The following is a 17342-nucleotide window of genomic DNA, read 5'->3' on the forward strand; positions in this document are numbered from 1 at the left end:
TGCAGTGATTTACAGTAGTAGTGGCCCTGCTGACAGTTCAGTTAAGAAAAACGTCTTCTGGTTGCAGTTTTGTCGTGATAAATAAGTATCACTTTTAATAATACCAGTTTTGATTTGCATACTTCCATTTCTGTGGTGTAATTTCTAATGTGAAGTGATCAGTATATAATGTACCAGAAAGCTTTGACTCATCTGCAGTGATGGACTAAAATTGGATTGCTGAGTGGGGTGCCAGTCTGGTTGTGGGCCCCTTCTTGAAGCTGGTATGGCTCTGCAGCTTGTGGTGCAGCTGCTGAACTGCTGTTTAGCCCCGTGTATTAAAGAAAACCCACCTTGGTATCTGCTCAGTGTGCTAACTTGTAATTAGTAGTGGTCCAGCATCTGTGCTGAAAGCAGCTGAGAGCTCTGTACAGTGGGGATGGGGAAATCCTTACAGCTATCCAAAAGTAACCAGTCTGTACTTGTTAACTGGAGCCCTTGAGCTACATTACCATACAGGATTAACTGAGGTGTGAACTGCTGCAGTCTCTAATAGATGTGAGCATCTGTGTGTGTATCCATGATGTCTTCCCCAGACTGTTCTTCCACCTGCTTGCTTGTGTCTTATAGAAGAATACTTCTTTAGGCCGAAATAAAGATATTGTTAAACTAACATGTCATCAAAACCATGGTAAGCCTCAGTAAAGGGGCTTTTTGGTTTAGCCCTGCCTGCCTTAACCATAGCATTAGTCAGCTTCTATAAAACTTATGTCCTTCAAGAAAGGGTGTTGAAGGACTCTGTGCTTCCCTGAGGAGACAGCGTAAATTCCTGCAGAATGGCTAGCCTGCAGCTTGGATGTTGAGTTATAACATCAGCCTTAACTGGATAAGCTAGTGTGGATGTAAAGCTGCTAGATCTGGCTTAGAGATCTCACCCTATAGGCTGTGGGGGGAAAAGCACGTTAATACTGCACCATAAGTCTGCATAGCTCTAACTAGGGCGCTACTGTGGCAAAAAGGGGGCTTAATTCATTGAAATGGAGATCCTATCCAGGGACTGCAACTCTGGGGTAAAACGTTCTGATTTGAGAAGCTTTTGTGCATGAGTTGTTGCCTGCCACTGAGGGTGCTGACTTTTGAGAACCATTTCTTTACAGTTTCAGCAGGATTTTGCTGTGGCTGAGTTACATGGTCACCAGGGGAGAACTGACAGCTTCTTTGTTGCTTTCCTTGAGCTTTGTATTTGCCTTCTAGAAGGGAAATAATGTTTTTAGTTATGTTTTTGATCCGTGATCTGTGGAATTAATACAATCTATAAGCTGCCAGTTAGCACCACTGTGATGGAATTTCACTTGCTGCAGTATTTAATTCAGCTGTTTCATAAATATAGCTCATATATGTGGGATTCTTCATACTTAAGCTGGTTGGTATCCATGATTACAAGAAGACACAATAACTCTTAAAGTGACAGTCTTTTAAAATACCCAGTGATACTGCTTTTAGCTCCAAGGTTTCTAAGAAATGCAATCCAACCTTTGAGGTTCAACCTTGTACAAAAATGAACTCTTGTGGTTTAGTTCAAACTGTTCCTCTTGAGCCTGATTTTTCTTCTTGTCCTCTAAGGCAGTGGTCCCCAAAGTGGAGTGTACAAAATATTTCACTGGGGTGAAAGAAGAAGAAGAAGAAAATATATTTTGTACCACTAATAAATACAGTAGAAATTTAAAAACAGTATTTATTTCATCTTTATCTCAGTCTTTTTAAATTTGTATTTTTGTGTATGTTTATTATCTACATAATAGTGCAGTAGTGCATGTACATGACATATTGGGGGTGTGTGCTCAAAAATCTTTTTACTGATAGGGGTGTGCATTCAAAAAAGTTTGGAAACTGCTGCTCTAAGGCATTTGGGGCAATAGGAAACACATTTGGGCACTAGAACCTTTACAGGTTTATCATGGACCGTGGTGTCAGTGCCTGGCATGCTGATGCAGGATTTTGAAGCATATTAGTTTAATGATACTGGCTTTATGGTGATGTTTTCCCTGGCCATAACAGAGGCTGTGTTCCTAGGCTGAGACCTTCCTGAGGCATTATTTTTCCAGCTGAGCTCTCAGTTCTACTTATCTATAAGTTCTTAGTGTGTCACTTTGTCAGCTGGAGGTAGTCAGACTCTTTGTAAAAGAGCAAGAATGTAGTTTGGGTTGAGATAAGGTGGTTCTGCTTGAGCACTGACAGTGTCCTTCAATGTTTATTAATGAGGTCTTCTTCAAGATGAAGACCTATATTGAGAGATAGTATGTAAGATGCTTGCTTTGGGTATGCACAGATTATACTAAATTTTTAAGATTTATAATAAGCTTTTCTTGAAAAAGAATGGCAAGCCTATTGTAGAACTTCATGGGAGAGAGTGGCAGCCAGTCAGGCTAGTTATAATACAACACTGTTCACTTCTGTCGTGAGTGTAAGTGAATCTTCAGCTGTTGTTTGAGCAGATGAATATAGTCTCACTTTATGGTGAAATGAACCAAAAAGTAGAAGAGGGACATGAATAATATCATTTGATGTCTGTACACTGGACTAAGAGTGAACAGTTTTAAATATTAAATTGTTTTGTTTTACCAGACAAATGAACAGAAATATGTTCTCTTACAGGTTTTGGAAGGAAGGATGTTGTAGAGCATTTGCTACAGACAGGAGCCAACGTTCATGCTCGTGATGATGGAGGGCTGATACCTCTTCACAATGCCTGCTCTTTTGGTCATGCTGAAGTGGTTAGTCTGTTACTGTGTCAAGGGGCAGACCCAAATGCTAGAGACAATTGGAACTACACTCCCTTGCATGAAGCTGCTATCAAGGGGAAGATAGATGTGTGTATTGGTAAGTGTCTGTCACTTCTTATATTGAGATTTTACCAGATACATAAACAGATACATGTTTTGTGCAGTTGTAATTGTTAATGTGCTGGACTTGAGATGAAAGATACTGCTTGTTCTTAAAAGCTAACTTCTTTTAAACCTGCAGGTAAGTATAGTGATAGTCATTTAAGACTAATTTTTTCATGGTGTATAATACAAGCTTTGCTGAACTTGCATCTGAAAAACTAACCTGGCGAGGTTGGGTAAAGTCTCCTTGTCTGTTAAAATACAGTATTCAGAATCTGAATATGGAAGTTTGTCTTTCTTGGTCGCTCTCAAGAAAACTAGCTTTACTAGGTAAAGTCTTTGCTTTTTGGGCTGCTCTGTATGTTGTCCTAGTGGTTAGGAAGATGGTTAACCTTTCATTCTATACAGTATGAGGAAACATCTCATTAGTCCTTTGGAGATTTCCAATACAAGTTACAGGATACCATTGTTGACCATGGTTATAGATCTTCAGTGTGTGTGCTGTAGCCTGGAGCCAAAGCAGTTTCAAATAAAATTGAACACTTCAATCATTTTAAATGTCTAGAATGTATAAAAAGCTTTTCAGTCAGGATGTCTTTAACTTTTATGGTTTTTCTCAGTGTACTTAGTATTACTTTTTTCTAAATGGGAAATTCTATTTTTATTTTTTTACACTCAAATCAGTTCCTTGAACTTACTGATCAATTCTGGTTCTTCTCACATCTACTAACTTGAATAAAATGGCCTGCTCAATGTTGTGTTTTGTATCGAATGTGGAAAGGAAGGCTTGATTTTTAGGAACCACAGTTAAGATTATGAACATAAGATTTGTTCTATATGTTATCCAGATAACAAGACACAATTTTCAGAATTTCAGATAATGTCTATTTGCTTAAAGACTTAATAAGCAAAATTCCTGCAGAGAAAGCTGCAAAACTTACAGGACAAGTTCTTGCATTAGCTTTATTGCAATACTTATGTGATTACTTAAAAAAAAAAAAAAACAAAAAAAAACAAAAAAAAACCAAACACCACCAAAAACTGAGGGAAAGAAAATTGGGGGAAGCCCCAAAATATAATTTTTTTTAGTCTATTTCTTCTTTTTACAAGGGATGTGATGGACTTCATTCGTTTCATCTCTTTGTGTGAGGTAAAACATACGGAGAATATTTTACAGCAGTTACTGAGTATAGTTGGTTATGCAGCAGTACTATGGGAAGAGGTCCCCTGATATAGTAGGTCCCAATAACAGTCTGTTGTGACAATGGTGAATAGAAAAGTAAGCTTAAATTCCAGTCAGTAACTGGAGTTTTGTATGTGACTTAAAGGAAGTTATTACTTTGGTCTGTTCGGTGCTGGAGTCTGCCTGGCTTTGGGAACTGCTGACTGAAAATAGAAATTAAATGGGAGAAGGTTGATAGTAAGAAGCTGAGAAGAAAAGTGACCTGTAAAGGAGGACTGGGTTTGTTTGGTTTGGAAAAGATTTGTCTTGCTCGGTCTTTTAAAACCTTGTTATAAAGCAGGAAGGGGTGCAGCAGCACACCTTTGTGTTCATAGGTGATAGGATGAAAGATGGTTGCAACAGAAGGTTTTAGGATTGGGGCGGGGGGGAGCAGCATGGGTAGGGTCACTTTGGGTGGTTTGTCTAAAGGCTCTGTGGTACTCTTTGGAGGAGATTGGGCAGGTCAGATCAAGGTGGCAGATTATGTGGTACACCAATTTTGATGTACAATGCTGGCAGTAATTTGAGATTATTTAGATCTAATTACCATAATCAAACTGATGATACCTTTAAAGGTATACTATAATTCAGCAAGAAGTTGTGGGCTTTGTGAAAGGAAGCACAGAATCAAATTTATGGCTTGTATTACACAGAATTTCATTCTCTAAATGTTAGATGTTAGACTAAGGGGATGATCTGTATATATAAAATATTCACCGTGTTGTACGGATCAAATCCCAAAGCTCTTCTGATGTCTGCTGCAATTGTAGGGTTCCTTGGCAGCACTGAGCAGGGCTGCAGGACTAGATGCAGTTCTCCTTACAAAGCTACTTGCAGGCAGATTGGAGTCTGGTAATTTTTTAAAAATTTACTCTATTTTATGTTAAAGGAGCAAGCATGATGCTGTTGTGCTCAGTTTAGTTACAGATACACATGTATGTTGTACTTCAGATATTTGATCTGTCAACATTGAGAGTTACTACTGAAGGCAGTGTCACCAGTCACTAGATTTAATATGTACTGTAGTATGATGTTTCTTTGGGATTTAGTTGATTCCATAAAACTGCTGGGACACAAGTATGGACAAAGAAGTCTATTCTTTCTTGTTTGTTGTGAGTTTGTTTGCAATTAATATCTAGTGGGCAAGCATGTTTTGCTGTCTTTGGCAAGTTCCTGTTTCTTTTGAATGGTTTTATATATAATTTTTTTATTAAGGTCGTCACTTTTTGTCTCAAAAAGTCTTTTGAAGGAACACATTATACACAGGATAATGGAACAATGATTGTATAGGGCACAAATTCTGACTAGGAATACTTGAGTAGCTTTCTGGAATATATTGTACACTACTGCTATTTACACCTTAAGTGTAGACTTACAGCAGATACGAAGGAAGAAATTGGCCTGTAAAAAAGAAAAATCACATTCTTAGAATATTCCTTTTTAAACAAGCAAGGCATGCTTTTTTAAAAGCATTAATTGAAGAATAGTCTCTGGAAATCCTAGAAATAACCTAGAATTTATTGCTGAACTTAGATATCTGTCTGAAAAGCAATAGACTGTGTAGGAACTAGTCATCTAGACTCATTTTTGGCTACCTATTCTTGGCATCTTCTTCCAAATGATGTAATGGGAGAGACCTTTCCAATTTCTCCTCTCTCCTTCCCTTCTTCTTTGCCACCCCTGTCTGCATCTTTTCTTTATCATATCTAGCATAGAATGGTGTTCTTTTGGCCACTTTACAGGTCAAAAAGGGACAAAGTGATAATTGAACAAGGCGCGGAGATGCAGCACGTTCATGAATAATGGTTTCTCAGAGGAAAACTCCAGGCATTAAAGCAGGGTGTGAAGACCAGCAAAAGCTAGGTAGTGATTGCACTACAACTATAGAATGCTCTTGTGTCTAGCACTAGCCTTAGAACGGAATGTGCATATTTATGCTCAAAGTACTATGAGTGCTCAGCTGTACAGCCAACTTTAAAAGGTACAAACCCTGCCACTGGGAAGCTTATGTGGAAATAAGAAGTGTACATGAATGGATGAAAACTCATCAGACTATGCACAAACTTCTACTCCAGGAAACTGTAAGACAGCAAATGACTGGTATGATTTCTTGTTCTTCTGTTTTACTGGTTGCATATTACAATTGTAGGACAGTGCAGGAACTTAAAGGGAGAGAACACAAATGTGCTGAGTTTGGGAGGAATGTGGACTGTGACACTTTCAGGTGGCAGTTGTTTTTGTGTCCTGGGTCTGGAAGTGCAGGAGATCTTGGAGGATGGTAAGCAGTGCTCAGCTGGTCTGCTGACCATCTCTTACAATATATTTAGTCACTGCAGATTTGTTTAGTTCCTAAGTAATTGAATCCATTTGAAAGCGTTGTTTGCTATATGTAATCAATTTTTGGACTAAATGTATTGAAGCATTAAAACCAATTGTCAGATAGTGTTCTCCAGTATTTATGGCATTTAGGGTTGCTTTATCTGTCAAGAAGATGCATTTTCAGTGTTTGCGGACTGCTTCTAGAGCTAATGAAAAGTGGTTTTGTTCCTCAGTGTTGCATTTGCTCATGGAATAATGAACAAATGGTGAACTCTATAAAGTGTGTTTGGAGGAATGCCGCAATGTCAGGGTAGTGACTGTTCTACAGGTCAGGCTGGGGAGAAAGGATGGTCTATTTCTTCATCTGAAAGTCTATACTGCAGTCAGACCAAAGATCTGTGTAGCTCACTTTTCTCCAACAATGACTATGAATGGCTTGAGTGTATCCTTCTTTCTCATGGTTGTCAGCCATTTAGGAACTTGATAAAGTAGAGGCTGCATCTGGACTGTGTTGCCTAGCCATTGGTATAAAAAATTATTGAACAATAGATCTAATCACTTCTTAAATGCTGCTATACTTCTGGCTTTGAAGGTGTTCTGTGGCAGGAGAGTTCTACGATTTAGTAGCCCTGCAGGAAAAAAGCAACCCTTCCTTTTCATGGGAAATAGTGAACAGTCATTTCTATTTGCACTCTGCATATCCTTCATGATTTTATAGACCTCTATCTTCTCTTCCTTCAAATGTCTCTTTTTCAAGCTGAAAAACTCAGTCTTCCGTCATGTTATCCTGTTGAATATTCTGGTATTTTTGTCTTTTTTTCAAGGGTGAGGGCTTGGTATTGGGGGTACAGACATCAAAATTAGGTGTAGTAGATTTATAGGGTAACTTTCTGTTTTGGTTTTCTGGTTGCTGAGCACTGAATGGGCGTAGTTCCAAGGTATTTCCTGAGTGGTGACAGCTCCTTTAAAACTGTGTGTTTGCGCAACACACTTTTTTGTTTAAAAAAAAAAAAAATAGGCTAAAAATAACCTTACGGAAGCTGTGCTTATGCAGTCTGTCCGGGCTTGCTTTGCCCTCCACTGTGTTTCTGCAGAGGCTGTAGTTGTTCCTGCAGAGATGTTTTTGGTTTTGGTTTTTTTTTTCCCCAGATGGTTCTCCACTTGCGTGTTGTGAGAGCTACAGGACTGCTAGCCTGAAGGTGATCTCAGGTGTCATACACCTGCTTAGTTTTTAAAGGGCATCCTTCACAAATATGCAAACCATGAGCATCTTCTATGGTGATGCCATGATTTATGGATCTTGAACATACAGGGTACTCTAGTAATTTTAGGGAAATAAAAAATTCTAGCTACTGAAAATCTCCCTTGAACACTGTACAAAACTGTAAAAGTTTTTTAAAATTACTTTTAGCCCATGCAGGACTAAGGGTCTGTCAGGAATTACTTAATATGACATTACACCAGTGTTTTGATTGGCTTCCTCTGGGCTAGTTATAAAATTTCCTGCAAAGGTCCTGTGGCATGATGAATTTACAGTCCCAGTGCTACGAAGCGATCTCTAATGGTAGTGTCAAGGTGCATTTGTCTCTTTTTGACCAGACAACTTCTGTGGAAGTTGATTTTTTTTCCATTATCCTTTTTGTACTTGAAAGATACAGCAAGCAAGCAAACTAAAACTTTAAGCTAGCGGGTTTTCCAAAGTACAGGTCCTGCCCTTAGCATAGGGATCACTGTTATTTGAATGTCTCTTTGTTAACATGTCAAAACATTGCTCACCCTGCTATGCTTTCTTGGACTGGGGAAGAAGAATTCATTAGCTATTACCTTCCGCTATTACATATCTTTAGGCTGAAATATGTGGAGGGAATATGATGTGACCCCTTCCTGCAGGGCAGGTAAGTCTTCTGTCAGGATTAAAAAAAAAAAGAACTACAAAAGGTAGTTCATGGGTAGAATTAGTGCACAGTAAACCTTAAATGAATTGTAGAAGTGGTGATTTGCCCAATTATTGAACTGCTTGCCTGTTTGGTCACCTTGCAAAGAAGGCATGTACAACAAATAGTGAAATTATTACAGTTGATGATGTTTTTGTCCCTTGAGATTTTAGAATGCTCAAATTGTTTTGCCTTCCAAGCAGAGGAACTGTATTGCTCTAAAAGTTAGAGCTGTGTCTGATTTTACTACATGAAAAATAAAAAAAATAAATCACCGGAAATATTGTCAAAGAGCAAAATTATGCAGTAGCCGGTTCTTTTTGGGAATGGGATGGGGTGAGGTGAGGGGGAGAAGCTTTAGCATCTTAACTGAAAAATGATTACAGTGACCATAGATTTAGGTGCTGGATTGACAGAAGCCTGTAAGAAGACTAGTAGCTTCTTAATAAATATTAGAGGGAGATAGTGGTAACTGAGGTACATAGGGAGCTGGTTATACACGTTGTCTGTTGGAGAGATGTACCGAATTCCCAAAGACTCTCTTGGAGAACTGGTGTTCTAGAAGGAAGCTTAGATTCAAAGAGGCATCCCAGGAATCTGATATTTGGAGGCTTGTAAAATCATTGGAAAATGCTCTCAAGTGAGTACTTCCAAATATTTTGTCTAAAATGTTTAACTATTGCTGCTGTTTATGTCAGAAGATTCTTGAATATTGTTAATATTCCTGCTTTGACTTTTGAATTACAGAGTTGGAGTGCTACTGCTGCTGACTACTCAGTGTGCGGTGGGAAAACAGTGACTTGTATTTGAACATTTTTAAGCTGCAGGACAGTCTAAAGAAAGTTAGACTGTTCTTGTGTACCAGAAACTTGAGTTTTGTTCCATTAGGAGGACATGAATTAATCCCTACAGTGGGGGACCTCTCCTGTCTGTTGGTTGCAGTTAACATTGACATACAGAGCAAAGACGCCTTGTGATTTCATCTGCTTAAGACCAAGCAGTCCTGGCTAACAGCATCTATCTAGTATCTGTCTAGATATGCCAAATAAAAATCCTGGCTATTAATAGTATTTATTACTCAGATACTCACTGATCAAAGCCAAATCTGTTGTGGAAGCAGGCTCATCAGACTATTCAGGTTGTGAATTCTTTTGGTCTGTTTCTGCTCTGTGAGTGAGGGCATGTGTGTGGAACCCTGCTTCCTTGAGTAGCAAATGGTTTTAAATCCTGTGCATACACAGTGGCTCACCTAATATGCTTAAGTCTACTCATACTGTTTCTTCATGGGGTCCTTCTCAAGTGAACCTTGCATGATAGCAACCATAGGATAAAAATTCCATGTTTTAGGTTGAGTGGAAGGATGCTTTTGCTTTCTCACTGGAGTTCTTGTTCATGGTTTTAAGTAGTGTCATGTCCTCTAACCACTTGTTTAAGCTATGTCAGCTTCTAAATGTTAGTATTCATCACAGAAGTGAGAGCTTCTTGGGCTGAATCTTAGTACATTTCCCACTGTGTAAGTCTGTAGTTCAGACTTCCCTTATTGAAAGGGACCTGAGAGTAAGGCTGCATTCTCTGAGAGCTTGTGGGGGTGGAGGAACCCATGAATGAAATCAAACATTGGTAATTTGGAGAAATTGTGTAATACTGTTGTCATAGTAACAATGGACTGGAGTGTGAGACAACAAGGCTTTTGTCAAAAATGACTACGGAAAATGGTTTGGGGCACTCTACCATGGTATATACAACTGCAGTGCTCCCTGGTGGACTTTGACAGAAGGACAGGAGGGAAGTTGGTCAATTCCTGTGTGTGAAGGATACCTCTTCGGTATGTGACATCTATGTGCAGGCAGGTCTGTTAATGTAGTGCAGTCTACAGGAGTTACTGTTATGGGAAAAGGTGCCAAAATGAGATGGGGTTGTTTGCTATAAAGGCTCTAGGGAATCCTTTCTGCTGGCATTTTGCATCTGTGCACATGCAGCTGTGATAGATGCTTTACGAAGAAAATCTCTGTGAGCAGTGTCAGTCACACATGTGTGCCTGACAAAGGTCTCGGAGTGCCAGGAGCCTTGAAACGAATGGATCATTGACACAAGGCGGAACTGCCCTACCGCAACATTCTTGTGAGAGGACCAAGCATTGAGCTGGATTAATCCTGAGGTTAAATCCTCTTTGGAAACAAAATCAACAGTAAACCTGATAGCAGAGAGGGTGATGCTTTATACAGATTGGGTGAAAATGAGCCTTACTTCAGGTGAGGAAGACTTGTCTGCAGGGTTAAGCTGTTGTGGAAGGCGGCAAAGCTGAGCTACTCAAGCATGTGGACCACACCTGCATGAGACTTAAGCAGCGCAGTGCATAAATGGGATAAGATTGTAAGGCTATAATAGCACAGGAATGTATATAAATTATAGAGGCTGTTAAGATGTTTTGGAGGACTTTGTTTAGCTGCTTAAAAGTAGTTGTTCATGACAAAGCAGGACTCATAGCTTGCTTAATGCTTTTGCTTAACGTTGACCTATTCTCTGATTGGAGGAATAGGAAGATTTGGAAAGCCCCAGACCCAGTTTGAGCCAGCAAAAGGAGATATAGTAACCACTAGCCTAAAAACTAAGACAGGAAAGAACCTGCCTAGAGACTAGAAAAAGGCCCCAATGAGAGAGAGGATCATCCCAGACCTGAATATTACTATTGGACCAGACTATGTGAGGGGCAGGAACTTAGATTGTAAGAGTATAATTGCCCAGGAATTTTAGTGTTTGGGGTCCCTCTCCAGAGGTGCCCAGCTCGAGCAGCCTAAATCTGTGCACCATAGCTGGAATAAATTATGCTTTTTATTTTGAAGGCCTTGATTTGAGATCCTACTTTGGGGAACCTAGGATTGAGCCCAAGGGAAGAAGCAGCACCTGAGGGCAAATTTGTGTGTGTGTGAGGAGTCGAAAGGGGCACCCGTGGGCTCACTGGAGTTGCTGCTGCGAAGGGACTCTGGTCCTACCGGTTAAAGTCTGAGGTGGTGTGTGTGCGACTCCTTGAGTGGTGGGTGAATGCTCAGGCAGCGGCTTCTCGCTTAACAATGGTAATAAAATTACTTCTTGTTTTCATATCTAGAACTAGTGGTGCTGAAGGCTTGTAGCACTTGTCATGTTACTATGTTGCTTACAGTCCTTAAGTCTTCATTTATATTATGGTGTTTGTATTGCTAAAAGTTGATTGAAATTCAACTTCATGAAAATAGGTTGAGAAGGATTCTCTTATCTGTTTCATACATAGTGTGTTTTGGAAGCTGTCTGTCTTTGTTAGGTTTGAACTGCGTTGACATTTAATATGTTACAACCTATCTGTGAGTTTTAGACTTTTTCCCAGTTCTGCTTCTTCTTTCCTAAAATTGAGGTATCAAGAAAACTAGCCTTTTTGCCTTGTTTGGCTGCTTGGCACAGGAGAATCTGTGGAGGACAAGAAAAGAGTTATTTATTTTATGATGTTTCTTTACAAGTGTTGGTTAAAATGGAACCTGGTTACTTGCCACAAAGGAGGTGGTACAACAATATGCAAAACACTATTGGAAAACTTGCTGTAGGGTGTTTATGGGAAGTAAGGTCTTCAAAAGTACTGATGTTAACTATTAGCAAATTGAGAGGGAGGGGAAGAGGAAATTGCATATTACCCAGAACAGAGTAATGGAACAGATACTGCTCTTGCAGACACTGAAACTGCTTTCAGATGTCTGATGCCAGTTTACAGTGGCTTTCTATGTATCTTGCAGAATTACTTAATCTTACAGGGCTATACTTCTGATTACTGTAGTAATATCTGCTTTTAGCTTCTCAGAGGAACCATGTGGTCTTAATGCAGTTCATATGTGGTTTAAAAATGATCTCTAGATATATGTGTAGCTGTTAAGACATAAATGAGCGGGGCCAATTCTAGCAGAGTTCTTGGATGTTTGCTTGGTCTAATGGAAAACATTGATTAAAGTATTATTATAGGATATAAAGGTCTTGCTTGTAAAAATGTGCGAGCAATGAAATATTTGTCATACAGTGAACAAAGGAAGGTGTCTCTTTTTAATGATTTGCACTTTCTACAATGTAAAGCAAGTGTACAAAATTAACTATGGGGATTGAAGCCTGCTGAAAATGCTGAGCGCTTACCTCTTGTTCTGTGTGGTCTTCACTTCAGTCTTTCATGCAGCTAGGACTCATGATGAGCATAGACTCCTGTACTCCAGTAATTAATTGTTTTTCCATGTTTATACAAGTGCACCATGCTTTTTAGACAAAGCTATTCATTTCTAGGAAAGGTTGAAGTGTCTGGTGTGAATTCTGCTGTTGATGATGCTGTGTGTAGTCTTCATGTTTCACTGATGTCTTGTCCAAGCAAGCAGTACTGAGTAATTCCTTGGTTAGGCACTGCGCTCTTGACCCAGCTATGGTATTGGATACTGAACTTACATAACAAGGGAGCCAAGAGGAACTGGCTGCAACAATTTCTTTTTATTTTCTTGTTTGGGGTGATACAAGGTTGGCACAAGACACAGGTGTGACCTAGGAGAGGAACCTGCTCAGACTGGTGTAACATGCACCCTTCCCTAGCTTGGAGACCCACAATAGTGATGATATCTTCTTACCTGACAGATCGTGAGATTTTTGCAGTGTAGAATATTTGCATGTCAAGGACCTAATGCTAAATAGGATAAGACTTGCACAGCTCTGTATCAACAGGGCATGGCGATGAGCAGTTCTGGGACTGGAGAACAAAGGGATATAGCTCTGTCCTTTAAGAATGGAAAGCAATGTGACCTGTTTTATATAATAACGTGGTCTAAGTGGCTGGGGAAAATTTCCAAGACTGGTACATGCGTTACTGCTAGCTAGTCAGTTATTATTAGAGTTCTCTATCTGCTTGAACTTAATGTATTCTTAGCTTCCTGATGTTTACTTCAGAAACAGAATTTTTGAGAATACCTATGTCTTCTGGCCAATGTGTAGCTCTAGCCACAATGTCATGGACTGATCGGTTTGGTATTCCTAAGATTTCATGTACTTAATTATTTGGTATTACGCTGTGGACTAGTGATGAGTTTACAAAATTGGCACAAGGTGCAAGTTTTATGCAAAACATGCAAAAGCTACTTGGCATGTTGGGGCTTCTTTAATCTTAAAGAGTTTCAGCTCTTAATCACATCAAAACGTTACTGTGTGTGTTCCATAGGATGTGTGACTAAGATACCATCCCCAAGTCAGGTACTGTTGAAACCTGGTAGGCACTGAAGTTCACCTCTGGAAAAGGCTGTGCTCTTGGATTGGAACAGTTGTTTTGTTTGTTGGGTTTCTTTTCCTTTTTTTTTTTTTTTCCCCCTTACCCTTCTTGTTCTCAAGTCACTGAATGGTTGGTTGAGAGCTGCTGCAAGGGTTTGAATCTCTTCAACGCATATTTCTTCTGGTGCTAAAAAAGATAAACTGGTTTTGATTATAGATACACCCTTTCTGTTTCAGAAAAATGGTAGATCCAGGACAGGGTCTAAGAAACTTTTAAAGACTCCTCCGTTTGTTGCTTCCTGAGTGTTAGATTTTGGTGCACTGGCAAATAATGCATCCTGCTAGCCACATAGCTAATTCTACATGCAATCTATCACCTGACTTCCACCAGGAGATTTTTCCCCCCAAACTTCACCTTGAAGAAATGGTTAGCATATGCAGAAGGAGATTGGAATTGGTCTTTGGCTTCTCTTAACTCTGCTCAATTCCTTTTCCTCTTAGGATGCTGCTTGTTGACCTGATTTGCCTCGGTGGCTGCTTTTGCTTTTCAAGGACACTGAAAGCAGGGTTCTTAATCTGTCAGGTGGGATACCAGGATTACAGCTGACATTTATTTGAATAAATCTTGAAGTAGAAAGGTGAATTCATTCAGAGAAAAGTGAAATGGGGACCAAGCAATGAAGAAAGACTTGTCCTTAAAGCAGCTTTCAGCTTGGGATGTAGATGAAAACATAAATTGCTTAGACAGTAGGGCAGCAGTTAAGATTTCTAGCTGTTCAATAAACAGTATACTAAAACAAATGCTTAGAAACTAAGTAGCTGCAGAATCGTTGCTTGCAAGGAAAAGGGGCATGATTTAGTTGTGGCATTGTGAGGCCTCAACCTGTACTATCTAAAAATGGGCTAAATGCTTTTGTTTTTCTTTTTCTTTTTTTAAAGCTCTTTTGCTTAAAGGGTCTTCTATTCCATTTTGCACACTGACAATATACATGTTCCAGATGATGACTTGAACACACTTAGGTGTGATTCTTAAGCCTCTGTGTGAAATGGGCACAAATTGAAACATGGGAGATTCCCTCTGAACATAAGGAAATGCTTTTTACTGTCAGGGTCACCAGTCACCAACACAGGTTTCCCAAAGAGGTTGTGGAGTCTTCTTCCTTGGAGATATTGAAAAGCTATCTGGGCACAGTCCTGGGCAACTGGCTGTAGGTGGCCCTGCTTCAGCAGGTGGGTTGTTCCACATGATCTACAGAGGCCCCTTTGACCTCAACCATTCTGCAATTGAGTGTGAGCTGTGAAAAAGGAGTGCATGTGCATGGCTGCAAATAAATGGGATTAAATAAATGCTTAGTGTAGTGTCATTATTTGCTTGTTAGTTCAAAGAAAGTTGTTTGGGTTTGTGGGGGTTTTTTGATAACTTAAGTTTCTAGAGTTCTTACATTTTGCAGGTTCATTGTGGAAGCCTCAAAGCTTCCCTTTACAATACACAGCTTTTGGTGCTGATTGTGCGCTTGGAGGGAGTGTTCTGGAATGACAGAGCCATCTCTTGCTTGATACAAAAAAACCCCAACAAACAAAAAACTGCGGTGACACTAAGGTTTTGAGGTTGCTCTCTAGGAGACTGCATTCTGCATAACCTCTGTATACTTTTGTTTTCTGCTAGCTGGAAATGGAAAATTTTAACTTGAAAAGTATCACATACAAAAAATGAAACAGGAATATTTACTTCATGAAGTCCAGGCAAGATCAAGGCTTTGAATTGCTGTTCATGCAGGCTGAGCAATCTACCAACTCTGGCTCTTTGAGGGCAGAAGGATATTATCAGCTTACTGTGCTGCCTACAGCCTCTGGAACTTTCTGTGTGTTCTCTGTCCCTATGCATATTTAATTGCTCGTAGGCAGAACTGGTGTACCAGGGAGTGATTTTTGTAGTGCTTCCTACATATAGAAAACTAATCATAGTTAAGACACACCTACTTATAGGGAAACAGTTTTGGGTAGTCACTGAGGGAGAAAGGAGCCTCTTAAAAAGGTATCTTCTTGCCCTGCTGGAAGAACTCTGACCGTTGCAATGTTGCTTCTGGTTTTTGTTGTCTGGTTCGGATCCTTTTCCCCTACCTTACTTTGATTAGATAAATCTGATCTCTGGAACATGTAGTGCAAACTTAATTCTAGAATACATTGAAGTATTTTGTAGTGTGTTGGGAAGTGAGGTTTATGGTATGTATATATAGACCAGGAGTCAGACTACCTTGCTAAGAGGCTGAAACTTCAGTAAGCAAAGTCTAAAAGTACTTCTGGGGCAAACAATGAAAAGGCTGAGACAAAAGAGTCTTTCTGAAAAATTAGAGCTTGCATGAAAATAGGATAAAGTCCTTTTAAAGTGATGCTTTGTAATATTCTTTTTGTCTAGATCCTTCTCCTCCCCTCAAAACAAACAAACAAAGTTGATACTGGGAGACCTTGTTCATGCTGCTGCTTTGATGATTTCTTATTCCTGCTTTGAAGCCTGTTTCCGTGAATTGTTCGCCTAAGCTGAAGGAAAGTGTGACCTCTAAGCGTTGTTTCCATTTAATGTTTTATTGGGCCTCTGCTCAATTTGGTAGTTGCATCCTGATGCTGTAGGAACTGGTACAGTTTCTGCACTATGTCGATGCATGAGAACCTGCCTTTCAAAGAGCAGATCTGTGTCAAGAAAGTGAAATGTTTGATATGGCTATCCTCTGTCCCTGATGGACCAAATGGTCACTTCAGCTGTAAAGCAAGAAGTGCCTCTGCTAGGAGCCATATTCTAAGCTGTCTGCATGTATAGTCTCCTAGCTATTGATTGATCCTACCTATTGTATTGATGCACCCAGCAGTTGCTATTATTGGTTGTCTAATGACAAGGTAATAGAAACATGCAAGCAGGTGCTATGATTTTATCTAGATTATGTCATGTTTTGCCAAAGTAACGTTTCTTTTCTAGAGGTAGCTTTCTTTTACTTAGAAACAACCATTTAAGACCATGTGTCCACATAAATTTTAAAACTGTGTATCTCCAGGAACTGGCCTGCAGTTTTACTATCATAGAATGGTTTGGGTTGGAAGGGACCTTGAATGAGCATGTAGTCCAACTCCCCTGCTATGGGCAGGGATAGTTTTCACTAGATCAGGTTGCCTAAAGCCCTGTGCAGTCTGGCCTTGAGCACTTCCAGTGATGGGGCATCCACAACTTCTCTGGGCAACCTGTTTCAGCCTTGCAGAAGTTCAGGTAGATGACATCAGTAGCTTTTCCTTTGTTGACTGATGCAATCATTCCATCGTAGAAGGCTACCAAATTACTCGGGCATGATTTGCCCTTGGTGTCTCTAACCAGCTCCCTGTCTTGCATGTGTTTCAATATCTCTTCCAGGATGATCTGTTCTGTGATCTTATTGGGCAGAGAGGTGAGGCTGACTGGTTGGCAGTTCCCAGGGTCCTCCTCTTTACCCTTTTTAAAAATGAGCATGATGTTTCCCTTTTTCCAGTCACTGGGGATTTGCCTGACTGCCATGATTTTTTGAATATGATTGCGAATGGCTTAGCAACTACATCAGCCAATTCCCTCAGGACCCTGGGATACATCTCACTGGGTCCTGTGGACTTACCTATGTTTGGGTTCCTCAGATGGTCTTGAACCTGATCTTCACTTACAACGGGAGGGACTTCATTCTGCAGTCTCTGCCTTGAGGTTCAGGGGCTTGAGAGATGTGGGAAAGAGAG

At 39.9% G+C, this 17342-nt stretch overlaps 1 protein-coding gene across 3 annotated transcripts in view; it reads left to right on the forward strand.

Annotated features, from left to right (window-relative positions):
* Positions 1-17342, forward strand: part of TNKS (tankyrase) — a 143765-nt gene that overhangs the window by 9315 nt on the left and 117108 nt on the right. For all 3 annotated transcript variants that reach the window (XM_075030055.1, XM_075030065.1, XM_075030075.1), the window contains exon 2: positions 2635-2859. In XM_075030055.1, the coding sequence (XP_074886156.1) occupies positions 2635-2859 (225 nt within the window). The remainder of the gene's footprint in view (positions 1-2634; positions 2860-17342) is intronic.

The sequence above is a fragment of the Buteo buteo genome, chromosome 1 (assembly GCF_964188355.1).
Source record: "Buteo buteo chromosome 1, bButBut1.hap1.1, whole genome shotgun sequence".
In the NCBI taxonomy this organism is placed as follows: Eukaryota; Metazoa; Chordata; class Aves; order Accipitriformes; family Accipitridae; genus Buteo; species Buteo buteo.